General features: G+C 42.8%; 2 protein-coding genes across 5 annotated transcripts; both read right to left on the bottom strand.

Annotated features, from left to right (window-relative positions):
* Positions 1-43: 43 nt before the first annotated feature.
* On the bottom strand, positions 44-5,006 carry LOC110504547 (glucosamine-6-phosphate isomerase 1). 2 transcript variants are annotated; one of them, XM_021583313.2, is made up of 7 exons: positions 4,766-5,006; positions 4,108-4,251; positions 2,153-2,254; positions 1,851-2,033; positions 1,298-1,482; positions 653-827; positions 44-420 (listed from the first exon to the last, which is right to left on the bottom strand). In XM_021583313.2, the coding sequence occupies exons 2-7, from the start codon at positions 4,229-4,231 to the stop codon at positions 371-373; spliced, it is 819 nt and encodes a 272-aa protein (XP_021438988.2). In that variant the 5' UTR covers positions 4,232-4,251; positions 4,766-5,006; the 3' UTR covers positions 44-370. The 2 variants fall into 2 exon arrangements, with proteins under 2 accessions (XP_021438988.2, XP_021438987.2); XM_021583312.2 differs by lacking the exon at positions 4,766-5,006 and having other exon boundaries at positions 4,108-4,579.
* A 98-nt stretch (positions 5,007-5,104) lies between these two features.
* On the bottom strand, positions 5,105-18,619 carry LOC110504537 (heat shock 70 kDa protein 4). Of its 3 annotated transcripts, none has more exons than XM_036970345.1 (19): positions 18,194-18,619; positions 17,500-17,557; positions 16,952-17,092; positions 16,593-16,715; positions 15,873-15,972; positions 15,605-15,738; positions 15,105-15,349; positions 14,534-14,619; positions 14,217-14,368; positions 13,826-13,932; positions 13,567-13,700; positions 11,754-11,950; positions 11,398-11,487; positions 10,973-11,128; positions 10,613-10,738; positions 10,188-10,295; positions 8,533-8,652; positions 6,876-7,037; positions 5,105-6,066 (listed from the first exon to the last, which is right to left on the bottom strand). In XM_036970345.1, exons 1-19 carry the CDS (start codon positions 18,298-18,300, stop codon positions 5,857-5,859), a joined length of 2,556 nt encoding a protein of 851 aa, XP_036826240.1. In that variant the 5' UTR covers positions 18,301-18,619; the 3' UTR covers positions 5,105-5,856. The 3 variants fall into 3 exon arrangements, with proteins under 3 accessions (XP_036826240.1, XP_036826238.1, XP_036826239.1); XM_036970343.1 differs by having other exon boundaries at positions 11,398-11,499; positions 18,194-18,618; XM_036970344.1 differs by having other exon boundaries at positions 11,398-11,499; positions 14,543-14,619; positions 18,194-18,617.
* Positions 18,620-18,863: the final 244 nt, after the last annotated feature.

The following is an 18,863-nucleotide window of genomic DNA, read 5'->3' as shown; positions in this document are numbered from 1 at the left end:
GCACCGCTAAACTACAATGAAACGAATATGTAACAAATATAGATTCATTGTCAAAGTTATTTTATTTAAATAACTCTCATTGAAATACATTCAAAGTCAAGTTTGTATTAAAAATTTAACAATGTAGCTAAGAAACTTGAATTGTCAGTGATGTCACATCACACTGGTTTATGTTCTATAATCAATGTACTCGATGTAGCCCACTACAAGTAGGTTTACTATTATGTTACATCAAATGTAACTTGAGATAAACCACAGTACAACACACACAATTGATCATCCACCCTTGGCGGCTGTCATATCCAGGGGAGTATGGCATCAGTTCTCTTGGTTATTGCAGGTTTACAGATGTTTTTGTGACTCCCTCATCTTACTTTGGAGGCAGTGGATCCACCAACTTGTTGTGCACATGCATCATCCCTGTAGGAGAAATAACAATAGGTCAAAGTGAGTCAGATTTCCACTTTATTCACAATCATGTTTCAATTATGGTTTAATTTAAGAAAATAATGTATCCCTCCCAGGCCAATAATAAAACAAAACACAATGAATTTGGAAACTGATTAAGCACTAGTTCCTAAGCCATGCCAGCAGCATAAGAAGGAAATGAACTGTGAGGACCAAGTCCTTTAGTAAGTAAGTAGACCCTCACCTCGGAAGTACTTGACAGTTTTAACCCTCAGTTCCAGGGTAGCATCCTCGTCACACACAAACACAGTTTGAGGGTGCTGCTGAAAGGCCGATACCGTCCACATGTGGTTCACCCCTTCCTCTATGGCCTTGTACAGGGCAAACGCTTTGTGTACTCCCGTGATGAGAATCATGACCTGGAGACATTAAGGAGATAATGTATTATTATCATCTTATAAACCGTCATTACATTGCTATAGACTGTCATTACATTGCTATAGACTGTCATTACATTGCTATAGACTGTCATTACATTGCTATAGACTGTCATTACTTTGCTATAGACTGTCAATGCATTGCTATAGACTGTCAATACATTGCTATAGACTGTCAATACATTGCTATAGACTGTCAATACATTGCTATAGACTGTCAATACATTGCTATAGACTGTCAATACATTGCTATAGACTGTCATTACATCGTTACAATAAAGCAGTAAAAGTATTTGGGGGACATCGTAAGGCTATGTGTTACAGCCTCATTATATCATCATTTAATAAGTATAGGAGTTGTAATGGGACCAGTTGTCCATGCAAAATAAGTTACAAGAGAAGACAGACCAGAAACAAAAGGCAGAGACAGACATCTTGAAATCATCTCTAACCTCTCTGGCATCCATGACAGTGGCCACTCCCACAGTCAGAGCCATGGTGGGTACTTTAGACAGATCTCCATCAAAGAAGCGTGCGTTGGCCAGGATGGTGTCCTGAGCCAGGGTCTTCACTCTGGTCCTGGACAATAGACTGGAGCCTGGCTCGTTGAAGGCAATGTGGCCATCCGGTCCAATACCTGACAGACAGGGTGGGTTACATTTGTTGGATTTTGGTATTTATTTTTTCTATGTGTTGTTTCCTGAACTGGTTTGTTTTTGTGGTGTTTCTTAGCTTCTTCAACAATGTCTTTGAAAAAGTATGTGCCACACAATACAAAAACATATTTTTATGATGCAACAATGTTAGAACAAGACTATAAACTTCTCATTTAAATCCAGCATGGGTGTGTCTGCCTGTTTGATTGAGCAGTTGCTATTGTGTCATTTGACATCATCACTACCTACCTCCACCAAAGAGGTCAATTGCCACAGCAACTTTACAATGTAGTAGATTAAATAAAATCAATATACTAAATTCCATCCTATCATTGTCCTCCCTACCTACCTCCAACAAAGAGGTCAATTCCTCCAGCTGCTTTGATCTTCTCCTCAAAGGAATCACACTCCTCTACAAGGTTGGCAGCGTTGCCATCCAGAATATGGGTGTTCTCCGATTTGATGTCAATGTGCTTGAAGAGATTATTCCACATGAAGGAATGGTAGCTCTCTGGGTGATTCCTAGGAATACCTGCAAGATTTAAAAAACAGGGATCACAGTTTTGCATGGCTTCTCATGCTGTGAGAATGTTGATACTGTATGGTGTAGAAATAGGTGAAATAGAGAAGTATTGCAAAGGTGAAGCGTACCCACATACTCATCCATGTTGAATGTTTTGACATACTTGAAAGAGATCTCTCCTTTCTTATAAAACTCAATCAGCTTCTTATAGCATCCCAGAGGAGTACCTCCTGGAGTGTACAATGGGGAATAGTCATGGTTAATATGCATTGCTTTTTCAACAAAAATATCTGTAGTTTTACACGTCAAATAAATCAATGTTGATGTCTTTATACAGACTTTTTAATTTGATTTTATTTCACCTTTATTTAACCAGGTAGGCCAGTTGAGAACAAGTTCTCATTTGCAACTGCGACCTGGCCAAGATAAAGCATAGCAGTTCGACACATCCAACAACACAGAGTTCCAGATGGAATAAACTAAACACAGTCAATAATACAGTAGAAAAAAGAAAACAAAAAAGTCTATATAAAGTGAGTGCAAGTAAGGTAAGTTAAGGCAATAAATAGGCCATGGTGGCGAAGTAATTACAATATAGCAATTGGAACACTGGAATGGTAGATGTGCAGAAGATGAATGTGCAAGTAGATATACTGGGATGCAAAGGAGCAAGATAAATAAATAAATACAGTATGGGGATGAGGTAGGTAGATGGGCTGTACAGATGGGCTATGTACAGGTGCAGTGATCTGTAAGCTGCTCTGAAAGCTGCTGCTTAAAGCTAGTGAGGGAGATGTGAGTCTCCAGCTTCAGAGATTTTTTAAGTTCGTTCCAGTCATTGGCAGCAGAGAACTGGACGGAAAGACGACCAAAGGAGGAATTGGCTTTGGGGGTGACCAGTGAGATATACCTGTTGGAGCGCGTGCTACGAGTGGGTGCTGCTATGGTGACCAGTGAGCTGAGATAAGGCGGGGCTTTACCTAGCTGAGACTTGTAGATAACCTGTAGCCAGTGGGTTTGACGACGAGTATGAAGCGAGGGCCAACCAACGAGAGCGTACAGGTCGCAATGGTGGGTAGTGTATGGGGCTTTGGTGACAAAACAGATGGCACTGTGATAGACTGCATCCAGTTTGCTGAGTAGAGTGTTGGAGGCTATTTTATAGATGACATCACTGAAGTCGAGGATCGGTAGGATGGTCAGTTTTACGAGGGTGTGTTTGGCAGCATGAGTGAAGGATGCTTTGTTGCGATATAAGAAGCCAATTCTAGATTTAATTTTGGATTGGAGATGCTTAATGTGAGTCTGGAAGGAGAGTTTAGTGTCTAACCAGACACCCAGGTGTTTGTAGTTGTCCACGTATTCTAAGTCAGAACCGTCCAGAGTAGTGATGTTGGACGGGTGGGCAGGTGCGGGCAGTGATCGATTGAAGAGCATGCATTTAGTTTTACTTGTGTTTAAGAGCAGTTGGAGGCCACGGAAGGAGAGTTGTATGGCATTGAAGCTCGCCTGGAGGTTAGTTAACACAGTGTCCAAAGAGGGGCTAGAAGTATACAGAATGGTGTCGTCTGCATAGAGGTGGATCAGAGAATCACCAGCAGCAAGAGCAACATCATTGATGTATACAGAGAAGAGAGTCGGCCTGAGAATTGAACCCTGTGGCACACCCATAGAGACTGCCAGAAGTCCGGACAACAGGCCCTCCGATTTGACACACTGAACTCTATCAGAGAAGTAGTTGGTAAACCAGGCGAGGCAATCATTTGAGAAACCAAGGCTGTCGAGTCTGCCAATAAGAATGCGGTGATTGACAGAGTCGAAAGCCTTGGCCAGGTTGATGAAGACGGCTGCACAGTAATGTCTCTTATCGATGGCGGTTATGATGTTGTTTATAACCTTGAGCGTGTCTGAGGTGCACCCATGACCAGCTCTGAAACCAGATTGCATAGCGGAGCAGGTGCGGTGGGATTCGAAATGATCGGTAATCTGTTTGTTTCACACATTTGACACAATTATTATAAGCCCAACATTAATTGTACAAAGGAAAGAAGGGCGTGCACTGTAGAATCAACAGCTTGCTTACCCGTGGGCAGTCCTAAAATGAAGAATCTGTCTGGTCCAGGGTTGAAGTTAATGATTTTATTCCTGATGTACTTGGCAGCCCACTCACCAACTTGGTCATAATCATTCAGGATGATCAGCTTCATGGTCCTGAGTTAAATGCAAACTTGGATGGTGAATACAGCTGTTATTGTACAAGAACGAACAACTCTTGAAGCTATTTTTGTTCTCCACCTAAAGCAGACTTTAGACTCATAAAATGTGAGCACTTGCAGCCGGAAGACGTACTAAAGTTTCCCTACGTGAATTGAAGGGGGGAGTAGACCAAATCAAACTATACGACGCATTGTCCGCGCTATGAATGGAATGCAAGTGTTGAAACCACTTTACTTGAAAACGTTATCGTGCATATCCAAAAGAGGCCGATGGTAACGTTCGTTTAATTTGTTTTTATTTAACTAGGCAAGGCAGTGTTAAGAACAAATTGTTATTTACAATGACGGCCTACCCCGGCCAAACCCTAACGAGGCTGGGCCAATTGTGCACCGCCCTATGGGACTCCCAATCACGGCCGGTTGATACAGCCTGGAATCGAATCAGGGTCTGTAGTGACGTAGATTGTACTACCATCTTATTTTGTGCCGAGAGTAAATGAAAAACAAAGGCATTAACCAACTTACCGCATGCAGGCACGAACCGGAGCAGGGCAAGTTCTAGCGAACGCATTGTTTTCAGATTGGAACGCTGTATGTTGATTAGGATGAATAGGTCTTCTTGAAGTGTGTAATAGCACATTAGCTTATAATTAAAGTAGCGTATTATTCTGAATAACTGCAGTCCAGTTTTTTTGACAGATGAGATTCATTTTTCATTGATGGCATAAGAAATTAGGGGGGGAAATACAAACGTCTTTAGATAACCATTATATAGCCCAGGTGGCGATATTGAGTCGTTTCAGTCAAAACCTGTGAGAATGAAACTGCATTCTTCTATAATGTTGAAATAAGGGCCTCGTGAAGCGGTTTTCAATAACTTTATTAAAACTTAAATTGTGACAATGACCCGGAACAGTTATAGAGAGCACAAAACAGAAATAAATACCATGATACAGCGCTCATCGTCAAACAGGCTTATTGCAGTTGGTTCTTTCAATTTTATTTCAGCAAAACAAAAACAAAAAAGAATGGACATGCTATTGGCTGCAGAAATACACCATCATCAGGTACTGGGGTCAATGTGCCGAAATTACAGAATGCTGCCTGCATTGACAAGTGGAGTGAATGGCAACATCATGGCACCAATTCCCTATATAGTACACTATTTTTAAATCAGGGCCATATAGGGTCTCTGGCCAAAAGTAGTGCACTATATAGTGAATGGGAAGTAGTGCACTATATAGTGAATGGGATGCCATTTGAGACAAGCAAGGAGTTTACACTTCACTAGCAGCTCTGGTACATCTGGGCAGCGTCTCATTCCTGCCTTTGCCTCCTTCCCTTGCTGCCTTGGTTAATTCCTTCCTGACCGCAACAGATCTGACAAGATCGATAAGACATGAGCAATGTGCTACAGTACTGTAGTTAATATATCCAGCATGCCTTTTGGTAGACCATGCAGGTAGAGTTTAGTTTTTTTGCTTTTGTTGAACTCATCTATCCAGTCCTATCAGATCTGAAAGGGGAAGGCGACAAGGAAACATGGAAGGAGACTAGTCTCAAATTAAGACATAGCCCCTGGTAGAGGAGACACTGGCTGCTGCCTGTCCGTCTGCTTAGTCAAGGTCCATGTCTGGTCTAGGGTTGGTGGATTCCGTGGAGGGAGGGTTGCCTGTGCTGTCGGCGGCCCCCTTCTCGGTGCCCTCTGCTGGGGCTTTCTCCTGGCCGTTGACTGGTCCATTCTGCTCCCCTGCCTTGTCTTCCTTAGGCAGTTCCACCTTGGGCTTGGGCTTGGTCACGATGGGGTTGCAGATGGAGTACAGCTCCTATTGAGGGGAAAGAGTGAATGTTATGAATAACTTTACAAGCATATCACAGGATCATGTGTAAGTAATGTTGAGTTGGATGAGAAGCAGAAGGCTGGCATGCATCATTACAATAGTATAATGATATGACTAAAATGCAATATTATTCACAGTACAGCTTGGTTGCAGGCAACGTTCCCTCTAATCTGCGCACGTGCCCGCCCGCGCACTTCATACAGGAATGCCGCGCAGAAGAAATGCCATGCGGGGCAGAAATGCAAGACACTGAGTCCGCCCCATTAGTTTGCACTGTATAGCTCAACATTTTTTCTGTGATCTAAATCGACGTTATATCAGCCCCTCTTCAATGCAACAAACCAAAACAAATCTAACTTCGCAAGATTTAAGTCTGATTTGTGAGCCGTACTGTAGTTAGTGAGGAGCAGTACTGTAGTTAGTGAGGAGCAGTACTGTAGTTAGTGAGGAGCAGTACTGTAGTTAGTGAGGAGCAGTACTGTAGTTAGTGAGGAGCAGTACTGTAGTTAGTGAGGAGCAGTACTGTAGTTAGTGAGGAGCAGTACTGTAGTTAGTGAGGAGCAGTACTGTAGTTAGTGAGGAGCAGTACTGTAGAGAGTGAGCCGTACTGTAGAGAGTGAGCCGTACTGTAGTTAGTGAGCCGTACTGTAGTTAGTGAGCCGTACTGTAGTTAGTGAGCCGTACTGTAGTGAGTGAGCCGTACTGTAGTGAGTGAGCCGTACTGTAGTGAGTGAGCCGTACTGTAGTGAGTGAGCCGTACTGTAGAGAGTGAGCCGTACTGTAGTGAGTCTCACCTTAGTCTTGTCCTGTATCTCTCTGACTTTAACAGCAGGCTCCACAGTCAAGCTCAGTTTACTCTGCTGGTTCATCTTGCTGTTCATCCAGATCATGGCATCATTCACCATCTTATCCACCTTGTTGATCTCTTCCTGGTCCAGATGATCATACTGCTCTTCCTGGGGGATGGAAAGACAAGTCAAGAAACTGTTTGACACATTTGTTCATTCCTGAAAGACAACTTCTGATATTGGCCCCCTCAAACCCCAAGATGTAGTCTTTTGTAACAAAATGTAACATGTATATTACATACATATTTGGTCAGTTTCTGAAATGCAACTACAAACTGCTTTTACAGCTTTGGGATATCTGCAAATGGTTTTAGAATTGCTGTGAATATTTTTTTTAACTTGCTACACTGGAATATGAAGGTATCTGTAGGAAGTAACAATAGGATACGATTGGTGAACTGGACTGCATTTTAACAGAACTAGTCTCGTGTATTCTCATCATCTTACATCAGTGCGTCGATTCCGCCTGTACTGAGGGTCGAGGGTCACGTCGGAGTGACGCTATCTGACGTTTGACAATGGTGCATTCTAGCATTAAGGACTGTACTATACTACATTTCTACTACTAGTAGTATTTCTACGATTTCTCAGTCGTACCTGCTCCTCCTGGGGTACGCAAAGAATAAAGATGTCATCCATTGTAGCAGTGTGTAATAATAATAAAGTTTATATCCATTTAGTAGCATAATACAATACACATTTGGTCATTGCTGAAATGCAACCATTCTCAACTTCTGATATTTGCAGGGGAACCCTGGCCGTATAAGGGCAGGGGAACCCTGGCCGTATAAGGGCAGGGGAACCCTGGCCGTATAAGGGCAGGGGAACCCTGGCCGTGTAAGGGCAGGGGAACCCTGGCCGTATAAGGGCAGGGGAACCCTGGCCGTGTAAGGGCAGGGGAACCCTGGCCGTGTAAGGGCAGGGGAACCCTGGCCGTGTAAGGGCAGGGGAACCCTGGCCGTGTAAGGGCAGGGGAACCCTGGCCGTGTAAGGGCAGGGGAACCCTGGCCGTGTAAGGGCAGGGGAACCCTGGCCGTGTAAGGGCAGGGGAACCCTGGCCGTGTAAGGGCAGGGGAACCATGGCCGTATAAGGGCAGGGGAACCATGGCCGTATAAGGGCAGGGGAACCATGGCCGTATAAGGGCAGGGGAACCATGGCCGTATAAGGGCAGGGGAACGTTGGCCGTATAAGGGCAGGGGAACCATGGCCGTATAAGGGCAGGGGAACCATGGCCGTATAAGGGCAGGGGAACGTTGGCCGTATAAGGGCAGGGGAACCATGGCCGTATAAGAGCAGGGGAACGTTGGCCGTATAAGGGCAGGGGAACCATGGCCGTATAAGGGCAGGGGAACGTTGGCCGTATAAGGGCAGGGGAACCATGGCCGTATAAGGGCAGGGGAACCATGGCCGTATAAGGGCAGGGGAACGTTGGCCGTATAAGGGCAGGGGAACGTTGGCCGTATAAGGGCAGGGGAACCATGGCCGTATAAGGGCAGGGGAACGTTGGCCGTATAAGGGCAGGGGAACGTTGGCCGTATAAGGGCAGGGGAACGTTGGCTGTATAAGGGCAGGGGAACGTTGGCTGTATAAGGGCAACGGTACCTTGGTTTTATAAGCTTCAACGATCTTCATGTACATCTGGATCTGTTTCCCCATGTCATCGAAGGCTCTGGGTCTTTCCTCAGACTCCATGTACCTCTCCTGGATAGGCTGGCCCAGTTTCTGGAGACAGCAGATGACACTCGTGTCAGACACATTGGCTAATCTGACCCATTTGAACTGTGTTGAGAACTAGACTGAGGAGGAAGGCTAGGCTAGGCATTTTCAGAGAGCGTGATGATGCGACTTTCACCTGACTTCGTCGAAATGTAACAGAAATTTGCAGAACACACAATTGACTTGACAGAACTTTAACTCACAATGACAAAAAATAAAATACAATTTTAAGTGAGAAGCAAGCATTGGTCTGAAGCCGAAAAAAGAAGTCACATGAGCACCACAATGCCTACTCCACCCATGCTCTACCAAGGTTTTCCAGCATTCAACTGGTCTATTGAACATCAAACAACGTATGCAGGATGCTTAGCATTCAAACCTTCTCAAACAGACTAGGTAAACTTTAGCTAGCTAATCAAAAACAATTATATATATATATATATTGATTGTTTAACCTCAGCTTGAATACCACCACATAGCTAGTTATCTATAGTAGCCTAGTTTAGTCCTCAGCTACTTTCATGTCTGGCAGCCTGTTGCAGGCAGCAGCAGCTGTGTTGTTGCCGAGCAACAGAGTTAGATCGACCCAGTTAGATTGAATTCTAAGATTCGGCTGAAAATCTATTAGCATGGTCAGAAATGCTACAAAAAAAAAAAAAAAAAATAGCACCTCTTTGGTTCTTATTAAAGGACAGAAATGTGCACGAGAGAGAGATACATTATGTAATATAAACTGTTGCACCAACAAACTAAGTCAATTCAAAAAATGTTTTTAAGTCAAATGGTCACTGTATGGAAGCTATCGTCTCGTTTTAATCCAACGCCTAGAATTTGAGCTAGGTAGGAGCAAAAAAACACTTTCAAACTCAATTGCTCATGACCCTGTTAAAAATCCGGTATGTGGTTCTCTGTAACGGCAGGACGGCTCATGGCGAGAGGCAGAGAGTGTGTTGTGAACCTCCAATCAAGTTGATTTGTCAATTTTCATCGACATTGGTGTCATATTCGCTTAGATATGGTAGGGAGATAAGCTTCAACCAATCAAATCAATTTATAAAGCCTTTTTTTTTTCAGCTAATTTCAGAAAGTGCTTATACAGAAACCCAAACAGCAAGCAATGCAGATGTAAAAGCACGGTGTCTAGGAAAAACTCCCTAGAAAAAGGTAGGAACCGAGGAAGAAACCTTGAGAGGAACCAGGCTCTGAGGCCATTCCTCTTCTGGCTGTGCCGGGTGGAGATTATAAGTGTACATGGCCATTAAGGGCAGATTGTTCTTCAAGATGTTCAAACGTTCATAGATGACCAGCAGGATCAAATAATAATCACAGTGGTTGTAGAGGGTGCAACAGGTCAGCACCTCAGGAGTAAATGTCAGTTGGCATAGCCAAGCATTCAGAGGTCAAGACAGCAGGTGCGGTAGAGAGAGAGAGACGAAAACCTCAACGCATAATGATAAACGGAAAGCATTACCTCAGACTAGGTTTAATCATGTTCTGGGAAAGTGGCCTATAGTAACAGTGTAGAACACTGTAAGCTTTACCTTCAGCACAGCCAGTTTGTCGATGTACTGTTGTTTAGGTTGGTCCTCTCCGTCTTCATACAGCCAGTTCTCTGTGTCCTCCAGTTGTAATGACAGGATATCCCGGTCCTACCAGACAGTTATTAACACAGTTAAGGACAGGGTATCCCCATCCTACCACAGTCACAGTCAACATGCTGTTGTGAACATATTACAGAGAAGACCATTCTGATCTACAGTGCTATAAAAAGCCCTGTATATATTGTTGTTAAAGGGATACTTCAGGATTTTGGCATTGAGCCATTTATCTACTTCCATAAGTTCCTCTGACTCCGGGGAAGTAGTCAGAGCATCATTTGTGGAAATCCCAAAGCATCCCTTTAATGAACACGTTTGTGTTTCATGGGAAGCCAATTTCAGACAGTTGGAAGTGGCACAGTACTCACAGCTTCACTGACGAATTTCTCCAGCCTGCCATGAAGTTTGTCCCTCATGTCGTACACGTACTCCTCCACGTAGTTCTTAGCGTCGTTCCTCTCCTTCTCCAGCTTGTCCTGCATGATCATTTTACCCTGTTGAAACCAGACAAAAATCAACCACTTCAAGTTACCACAGAACACTCTTTTAGGCACGACTCAAAACAGAGAGAGAGAAACGTGTAAAAGACAAGTATATAGAAACAGCCTGATGAATACAATACAGAATGACATAACAGACAGAGATAAAAGAAACAGAGAGGACAGCAGTAAGGAGAAACACAATAGGTGAACAAAACAATCCACAGATGTCAGATAATAATGTATTACCTCATTTTCTACAAAGAGGTTGAGCATGTCGATGGCCAGCTCCCACTGAGGGCTGTTCTCGATGGGAAGCTCCAAGACTTTTGTCTTGACTTTGGGCTTCTTGGCCTGGGGAGGCTGGTCAGACTTCTTCTCTGTCTTACTGTCCTCTGGGGAGGTCTGGGGAGAGAGGAGTGGGAAACCGCATCATTGAAACTAAATCTCCATAAAGGAGTGCTCTTCACTCCTGGTGAGCGTTTTTCAGCCTGCTCCGAGATGGGTTTGTTCTGTCTGGTCAGCTGGTCGTTGGCAAGACAACACAAACTGATCTGGGACCAGGCTATTCATTTTTGTCTAAGCCTCTACAAACTGCAGTGCTCCACTACCATAAAAGTCATGATCATAGATGTCAAACGTCTCAGGACATAAAACGGAATGTTCTATATTACCTCCATTTCCTCATTCTCCGGCGGCGTCGTCTTCTCCTCTTCTGTCTCTTTCTGTCCATCTCCTTGGGCCTTTGTCTCATCCTGGTCAGTCTGCATGTTGCCCTGCAGAGAGCGCAGGTCACTTCATTAACACCACATCTCTGGCCAATGACAGACAGACTTCCAGGTAGCAGTGTCATCACAATATAGTAGTGTACCTAACTGAACCTCCTCTTCCTCAGGTGGTATGGTTTAATAGAGCATTTGTAGGCCTATCTTTCAATGATGTACAACGTTAACTGTCTGTGTACGGAATAAGACACTTTGGTAAAATTAAAATCCTATATTCAATTTGAAAGAATATTATTAACAATCACCTCTTTCTCTTCCTCTTTCTCTGGTGTTGCCTGCTGTTCTGTGTCCATGGGCTCCTCTCCTTCCTCGGTCTTCTGGACCTCCACCAGCGAGGCTGAGGAGACGCTGAAGATGCCGTGGATGTTGACCCTCACCTTCACCTTGACCTTGGAGCTCTCCCCAGACGCTTGGGGCACCACCTTCTGGATCACAAACTGACCTATAGGAGAGGACACAGGAAATAAGGTGGTAATGGCACACAGTTGGTACATTTCACAGGAAAAACTAATGACAAACTGGCCTATAATGTATTGTCCATAGGGGGAAACTTGCATTATAGACACATAGCAAAAACAGTTATACATTAATATTTTTACAAAATGAATTGGCAAGTCAATAAGTTTCATATTGCAAACTGTAGTCCACAAGCCTTTTTGAAAAGATACTGCTTCTAGGATGCATGACTGACTATGTTTCTATAGAAGATACTGCTGCTAGGATGCATGACTGACTATGTTTCTATAGAAGATTCTGTTGCTAGGATGCATGACTGACTATGTTTCTATAGAAGATACTGCTGCTAGGATGCATGACTGACTATGTTTCTATAGAAGATACTGCTGCTAGGATGCATGACTGACTATGTTTCTATAGAAGATACTGCTGCTAGGATGCATGACTGACTATGTTTCTATAGAAGATACTGTTGCTAGGATGCATGACTGACTATGTTTCTATAGAAGATACTGCTTCTAGGATGCATGACTGACTATGTTTCTATAGAAGATACTGCTGCTAGGATGCATGACTGACTATGTTTCTATAGAAGATACTGCTGCTAGGATGCATGACTGACTATGTTTCTATAGAAGATACTGCTGCTAGGATGCATGACTGACTATGTTTCTATAGAAGATACTGCTGCTAGGATGCATGACTGACTATGTTTCTATAGAAGATACTGCTGCTAGGATGCATGACTGACTATGTTTCTATAGAAGATACTGCTGCTAGGATGCATGACTGACTATGTTTCTATAGAAGATACTGCTGCTAGGATGCATGACTGACTATGTTTCTATAGAAGATACTGCTGCTAGGATGCATGACTGACTATGTTTCTATAGAAGATACTGCTGCTAGGATGCATGACTGACTATGTTTCTATAGAAGATACTGTTGCTAGGATGCATGACTGACTATGTTTCTATAGAAGATACTGCTGCTAGGATGCATGACTGACTATGTTTCTATAGAAGATACTGCTGCTAGGATGCATGACTGACTATGTTTCTATAGAAGATACTGCTGCTAGGATGCATGACTGACTATGTTTCTATAGAAGATACTGCTGCTAGGATGCATGACTGACTATGTTTCTATAGAAGATACTGCTGCTAGGATGCATGACTGACTATGTTTCTATAGAAGATACTGTTGCTAGGATGCATGACTGACTATGTTTCTATAGAAGATACTGTTGCTAGGATGCATGACTGACTATGTTTCTATAGAAGATACTGCTGCTAGGATGCATGACTGACTATGTTTCTATAGAAGATACTGTTGCTAGGATGCATGACTGACTATGTTTCTATAGAAGATACTGTTGCTAGGATGCATGACTGACTATGTTTCTATAGAAGATACTGCTGCTAGGATGCATGACTGACTATGTTTCTATAGAAGATACTGCTGCTAGGATGCATGACTGACTATGTTTCTATAGAAGATACTGCTGCTAGGATGCATGACTGACTATGTTTCTATAGAAGATACTGTTTGCAGACAGAAAAGGACCCATGGTTCATTGTGGATTCAATGCAGTGGACATACCTATGGTGGGGTCGGGGTACGGCAGCTCTTTGGGGGTGTTGTAGTAGGCTTCCAGAGAGAAAGGCTCCCTCCGGTAGAAAGTCAACACTTTGGAGAAGGGTGCAGCATGGTTCTTTGGGAATACCTCGCAATCGCTACAATGAACAACACACATAACAGTCTAGTTTACTAGCAGTAAAATAACTACAATGAAGCTGTCACACAAAAAAATTCAATAAATCAAGGTGATAATTAACGAAACATATGTATTGTAGTTTACCTCAAGCCTTCCTCTGCAGCAGAGTTCCATTTCAGAGAGATTGGGTAAGCAACTGCGTCTGTGATGGAGAACTCACGCACTTTGAATGCAGGGGACAGGATTGCACACTGAGGAGGCAGACAGGGGAAATTCTTAGCAGGGAGGCAAACAATAATTCCATCACCATACTCCAGTAGAAATCAACAATGAATTAGGGTCTACTGGTAAGAATTACATCTACAAAACGTTGGAATCATGAACATTAGTACTCCAATATTGACATATAATAGTAAAATAAGCATTTGGAGGCTAACTTTAGTTCTTATTAAATTTGCTGTGCAAGCAAATCCTGGATATCCAAAGGGTGTGTTAAGGTCAGGAGGGGGGGGGGGACAGAGAGAGATCATCAGACCTGCAGGGCACATCCTCTGGCCACGGCCTCATCAGCATTCAGGGTGGTGCTCAGCTCCTTCCCAAAGAACTTGCTGATCCTCTCTTTGACAGACGGGATACGGGAGGCCCCGCCCACTATTTCCACCGCATAGATGTCCTCCTTCTTAAGCTCTGATTGGACAGGAACCAGGAAGGAAGGCACCAATTAGACCTGACAGTCACTGACATAACTCAATGCTATGAAGACAATAGTCAATGCCTACACAGATAATGCTCAATGTTATATACAAAGATAAATTCTGTACTAAGATTCAAGCAAGCTATATGCAAACCTACGATACTCACTGGCTTGCTCCATCAGGTTGTGCAGTGGTGCCTCCACTCTGGCCAGAACGTCAGCACACATCTCCTCAAATTGACCCCTAGATAAAATTCAGATGCAGACATAGGACCTTAATTTGATCACCCTGTTGTTGCAGGAAACTTGTTTATAGTGCATTCAAGGTTTTTAAAAAAGGCTCCTAAAAAGTTTGTAATATCCAATTAGAAATGTCAGACTTGATTTTCCCCAACTAAAAATATATCAACTCTGACAAAAAAATTCCATTAATTATGTTCTTACAAGATTATTTTCCTGCTGTAAGAAACTAGTCAAATTAAATCCTACATATGTATGCATCATCAATATGCACATGTCTGTGATAAAGCCATTAGATTTCAAGAACCACAATGTGCTCTAAGGTGTCACTAAACTTACAATATAACTGTCATTTAGTAATTGCATCAAAGACAAAAAATAATGACTCATATCTAGTACTGTAGATCATGTAAGACGTACCAGTTGAACACATCAAGGAGGTGCTCAATTGAGATTACAACAATCTCATAGACTCACAAAACACTATACCTGTTGAGTTTTCCAGACACATCAATGTCGTTCATAAAGCACTCGATGTTGAGGGGCAGGTCTGAGGAGTTAGCGCTCATCAGCTTCTTGAGTTTCTCACACTCCTGGTAGAGCCTGACCAGAGCCCTGGGCTTGGTCTTCACGTCCAGCTTGTACTTCTTCCCAAACTCCTCACAGAAGTGTCTCACCAGCATCTCGTCAAAGTCCTTCCCGCCCAGCTCCGGGTCGCAGGCCGTCGCAAGGATCTGAGGGAAAAGAAAAAATGGTATTGAATTTTTTTTTTAAGAATATGAGCAAAAATGTATTATGAGGGCCGGGAGTTTTTCCCTGAGCCCATGAGACCTGACCAGAACAACTCTGGGCCCTATAGCACTTGTTTTGTTTAATAGCCAAGAGGTTATTGAAGTTGTCTGTAACACTTTTGTGGACATTTTTAGTAAAAACTGTTAATTTGTAGAATTAGCATGACCCCCATAGCCTCCTGATTAAAAGACACTCACCTTCAGCTTGCCTTTGTTGAAAGCACAGACAGAGGTCTGGTATCCAGAGTGTCCAATGTCTACAAACACCACAATCCTGGGCTTTTCCTCTGGAGCAGGGAGGTCCTGCTTGTAGATCCCATACGCCAACGCCACTGTAATTTCGAAAGATAGGTATAATCACAATTTATTATGAAACAGCGTATCACCTTAATATCAAATAATAAGGTGTGGTTGAGTTAAATTGCTACAGTAACTCTGTTAGGGGTCAACACAGCTCTCTCCATACCTGCAGTTGTCTCATTCATGAGCCTCAGGCAGTTGAGTCCAGCGATCTGTGCTGCGTCCACCACTGATCTCCTCTCGGCGTCCGTGTAGTAGCAGGGGACCTGGGGAGGATAACACAGGATGCAAATACTCAGCAGGTGTAGAAACTCAATTCCAAATTGTTTTTCATATCTGGTCTTTAGTCTAACTGTCCAAACTCAGTTTAACATGTGACCAAACTCCTGGTCCTTCTAGTAAAGTGTAGCTCCCAGTGCACACTAGCACACAGCAGATTGATACTCAAATAAATAACAAATCAAATGCATTTATATAGTCCTTCTTACATCAGCTGATATCGCAAAGTGCTGTACAGAAACCCAGCCTAAAACCCCAAACAGCAAGCAATGCAGGTGTAGAAGCACGGTGGCTAGGAAAAACTCCCTAGAAAGGCCAAAACCTAGAGAAGAAACCTAGAGAGGAACCAGGCTATGTGGGGTGGCCAGTCCTCTTCTGGCTGTGCCGGGTGGAGATTATAACAGAACATGGCCAAGATGTTCAAATGTTCATAAATGACCAGCATGGTCAAATAATAATAATCACATAAGAACAGTCCTGTATGCATGTACTGATCTATTAATCTGTCAACTGTGTACCAAATAAAGCATACTTGTCCCGGCTTATGGAGATCTGTCAGCTATGAAATGTATTGTTCTCTAGAGCTGCAGCAGTATGACTGACTCACAGAGACAACGCAGTCAGCCACGGGTTTCTTCAGTGCATGCTCAGCGGTCTCCTTCATCTTGGTCAGAAGCATGGCAGTGACCTGCTCAATGCTGAACACCTTCTCCTCCTCCATGTACATCACCTAATGGACACAGACACCAGTTGTCATTGTAAATGATTGCTTGATTTTAGGGTTCACACAGGTAGAGTACAATACAGAATAAACACATGAAAGTATTTTCCAGCAAAGACAGATGGATTGACAACCAATATATATTTGTTGATTACAGATTAGACAAGGATGATGAGTAATCTACCCATCAGGCCTATTCATATATTTCCCACCCTTTCAGCCAGATCTCTGTTATCTCTCTTTACCTTGATGCCAGTGGTGCCCGAAGGCATCTGTGCCAGGTCGTAAACCAGGCTGGATTTCAAACTCTGGATGTACGGGTCAGAAAACGCCCGGCCATGAAATCTCTTGAACCCTTGGACTGTGTTCTTGCAGTTTGTGACGACCTGATATGAGATTAGCAGGGAAAGAACACGATGCTTTATGCAAAATAAATAATTATCTCACATTAAAAAAAGTAATTTCATGATTTGCAACCTAATGGGGAAGGAGCAATTATACAATTATGGAATAGTTGAAATCCCTTATCAAATACTTTAGATATGAAAAAAAAAAACGGCCAAAATTGACCCCAATGGTTTTATTTAGAGTCCTTTGAGGGTATGAATGTATAACGATCTTCTCTTCTTTTTTTAATAATTACATCTGGTAAATAAATATTGGCCTGGATATGAAATCCCTATTTCTATGCATAAGCACAAAACCATAGAACTTGCTAGAAGAGTCACACCCTCAATGTGTCAACTAATCAAATAAATAATCAAGTAAAGGTCGCCCTCTATCAAAAACATACCTGGCTTTTTGCAGCTGCACCAATAGATCGATTCCGTGGTCCAAATGATACGCATGCTCTGAAAGAATGACAGCGGAATAAACATCACTAAAATGCTTGTCTGTTTTCACAGGGCTTTCCGTAATAAGATAACAGCGCTAGCTAGGATAACACAGTAGCATTAAAATTGCCCATCTAAATGTGTTTTATTAGCTGGCTAATAGTACAAGTCAGAATACACATGATTCCTATGAACAAGTCCACTGATGTCAAGAGATTGCAGGCCTCCTCCAAGTAGCATTCATGCGCCCATTCATACTCTATTGAAAAATTAACCCCCCATTGTCGGGACAACAATTAACCCTCCATTGTCTTCTAAAACACTCAAGATGTTAGGTGAGGAATACAAGTTAAGGCTTCAAAAGTCAAATGGCGTATCGTTTAATTAGTAAAATAGCTAAACAGAGTACAACGATTGCTAGTTTTTTTTTTACAAGTCATGGGGTGATCGGTCTAACTAGCAACGTGCTGTTGCAACCCTGGTCGTTAGTTGGCGAGTTGCTCCGCTAATGTTATAGCGCATCTCCCCGTCTGTCAAGGCCACAAAATGTATTCTCATCCCTCTAGTTTCTCAATCCCTTTAGAAGTAAACCGGTTGAAATGTACAATTCACAACAAGCAGAATAACTCACACAAAATATAAAATGTCACTTACGGTGTACATCGATCGCTGTATTCATTGGCTACAGTTTCTATTCCTCCGGCTCTAGCTACCGCAACATAGCAGTTCAGAAACCCGACGTCGAATCCTACCACAGACATCTTCGCGAAATGTTACTCAACAAACAGATAATATTATGGAAAAGCACAATATAGTCTTACAGTTAACTCCTAAATATGACAGACCAGACCGCAAACTGAATGTATCAATGTACGTGCTGGTTTTAATTCATTATCCCCACCCTAGTTTCATGAAGATGCAACTGCGTGCGCTTCTCGCCGGCAAATCGTTGATGCCTTCGAACAAGCTCACTTCAACATGGAGTTCAGTATAAAAGTCCCATGAGCATGATGGCATATGTCTGAAAAACTAGACCCATAGGCGGACAATTTGACAAGTATGGGAGGCAACGCGGATGTCTAGAGAGACTGGCACTGTTCATGCTATCTGGGTTCATTCTATGGACCTTTCTGGATCATGTGACACATTTTTCCATGGTACCAAATATTTTTTTTATAATAAATGTTATGGTAAATTTAACTCAAATACTCAATGTTCATCCTCGGGTTCATTTTTGCCCCTTTTCTTTTTAACTAGGCAGTTAACAGAACATTCTTATTTACAATTACAGCTTACCGAGGAACAGTGCAATGTTTCGGGGCTG

Source organism: Oncorhynchus mykiss, chromosome 31, assembly GCF_013265735.2.
Source record: "Oncorhynchus mykiss isolate Arlee chromosome 31, USDA_OmykA_1.1, whole genome shotgun sequence".
Taxonomy (NCBI): domain Eukaryota; kingdom Metazoa; phylum Chordata; class Actinopteri; order Salmoniformes; family Salmonidae; genus Oncorhynchus; species Oncorhynchus mykiss.
This window is presented reverse-complemented; position numbering and strand designations above follow the sequence as displayed.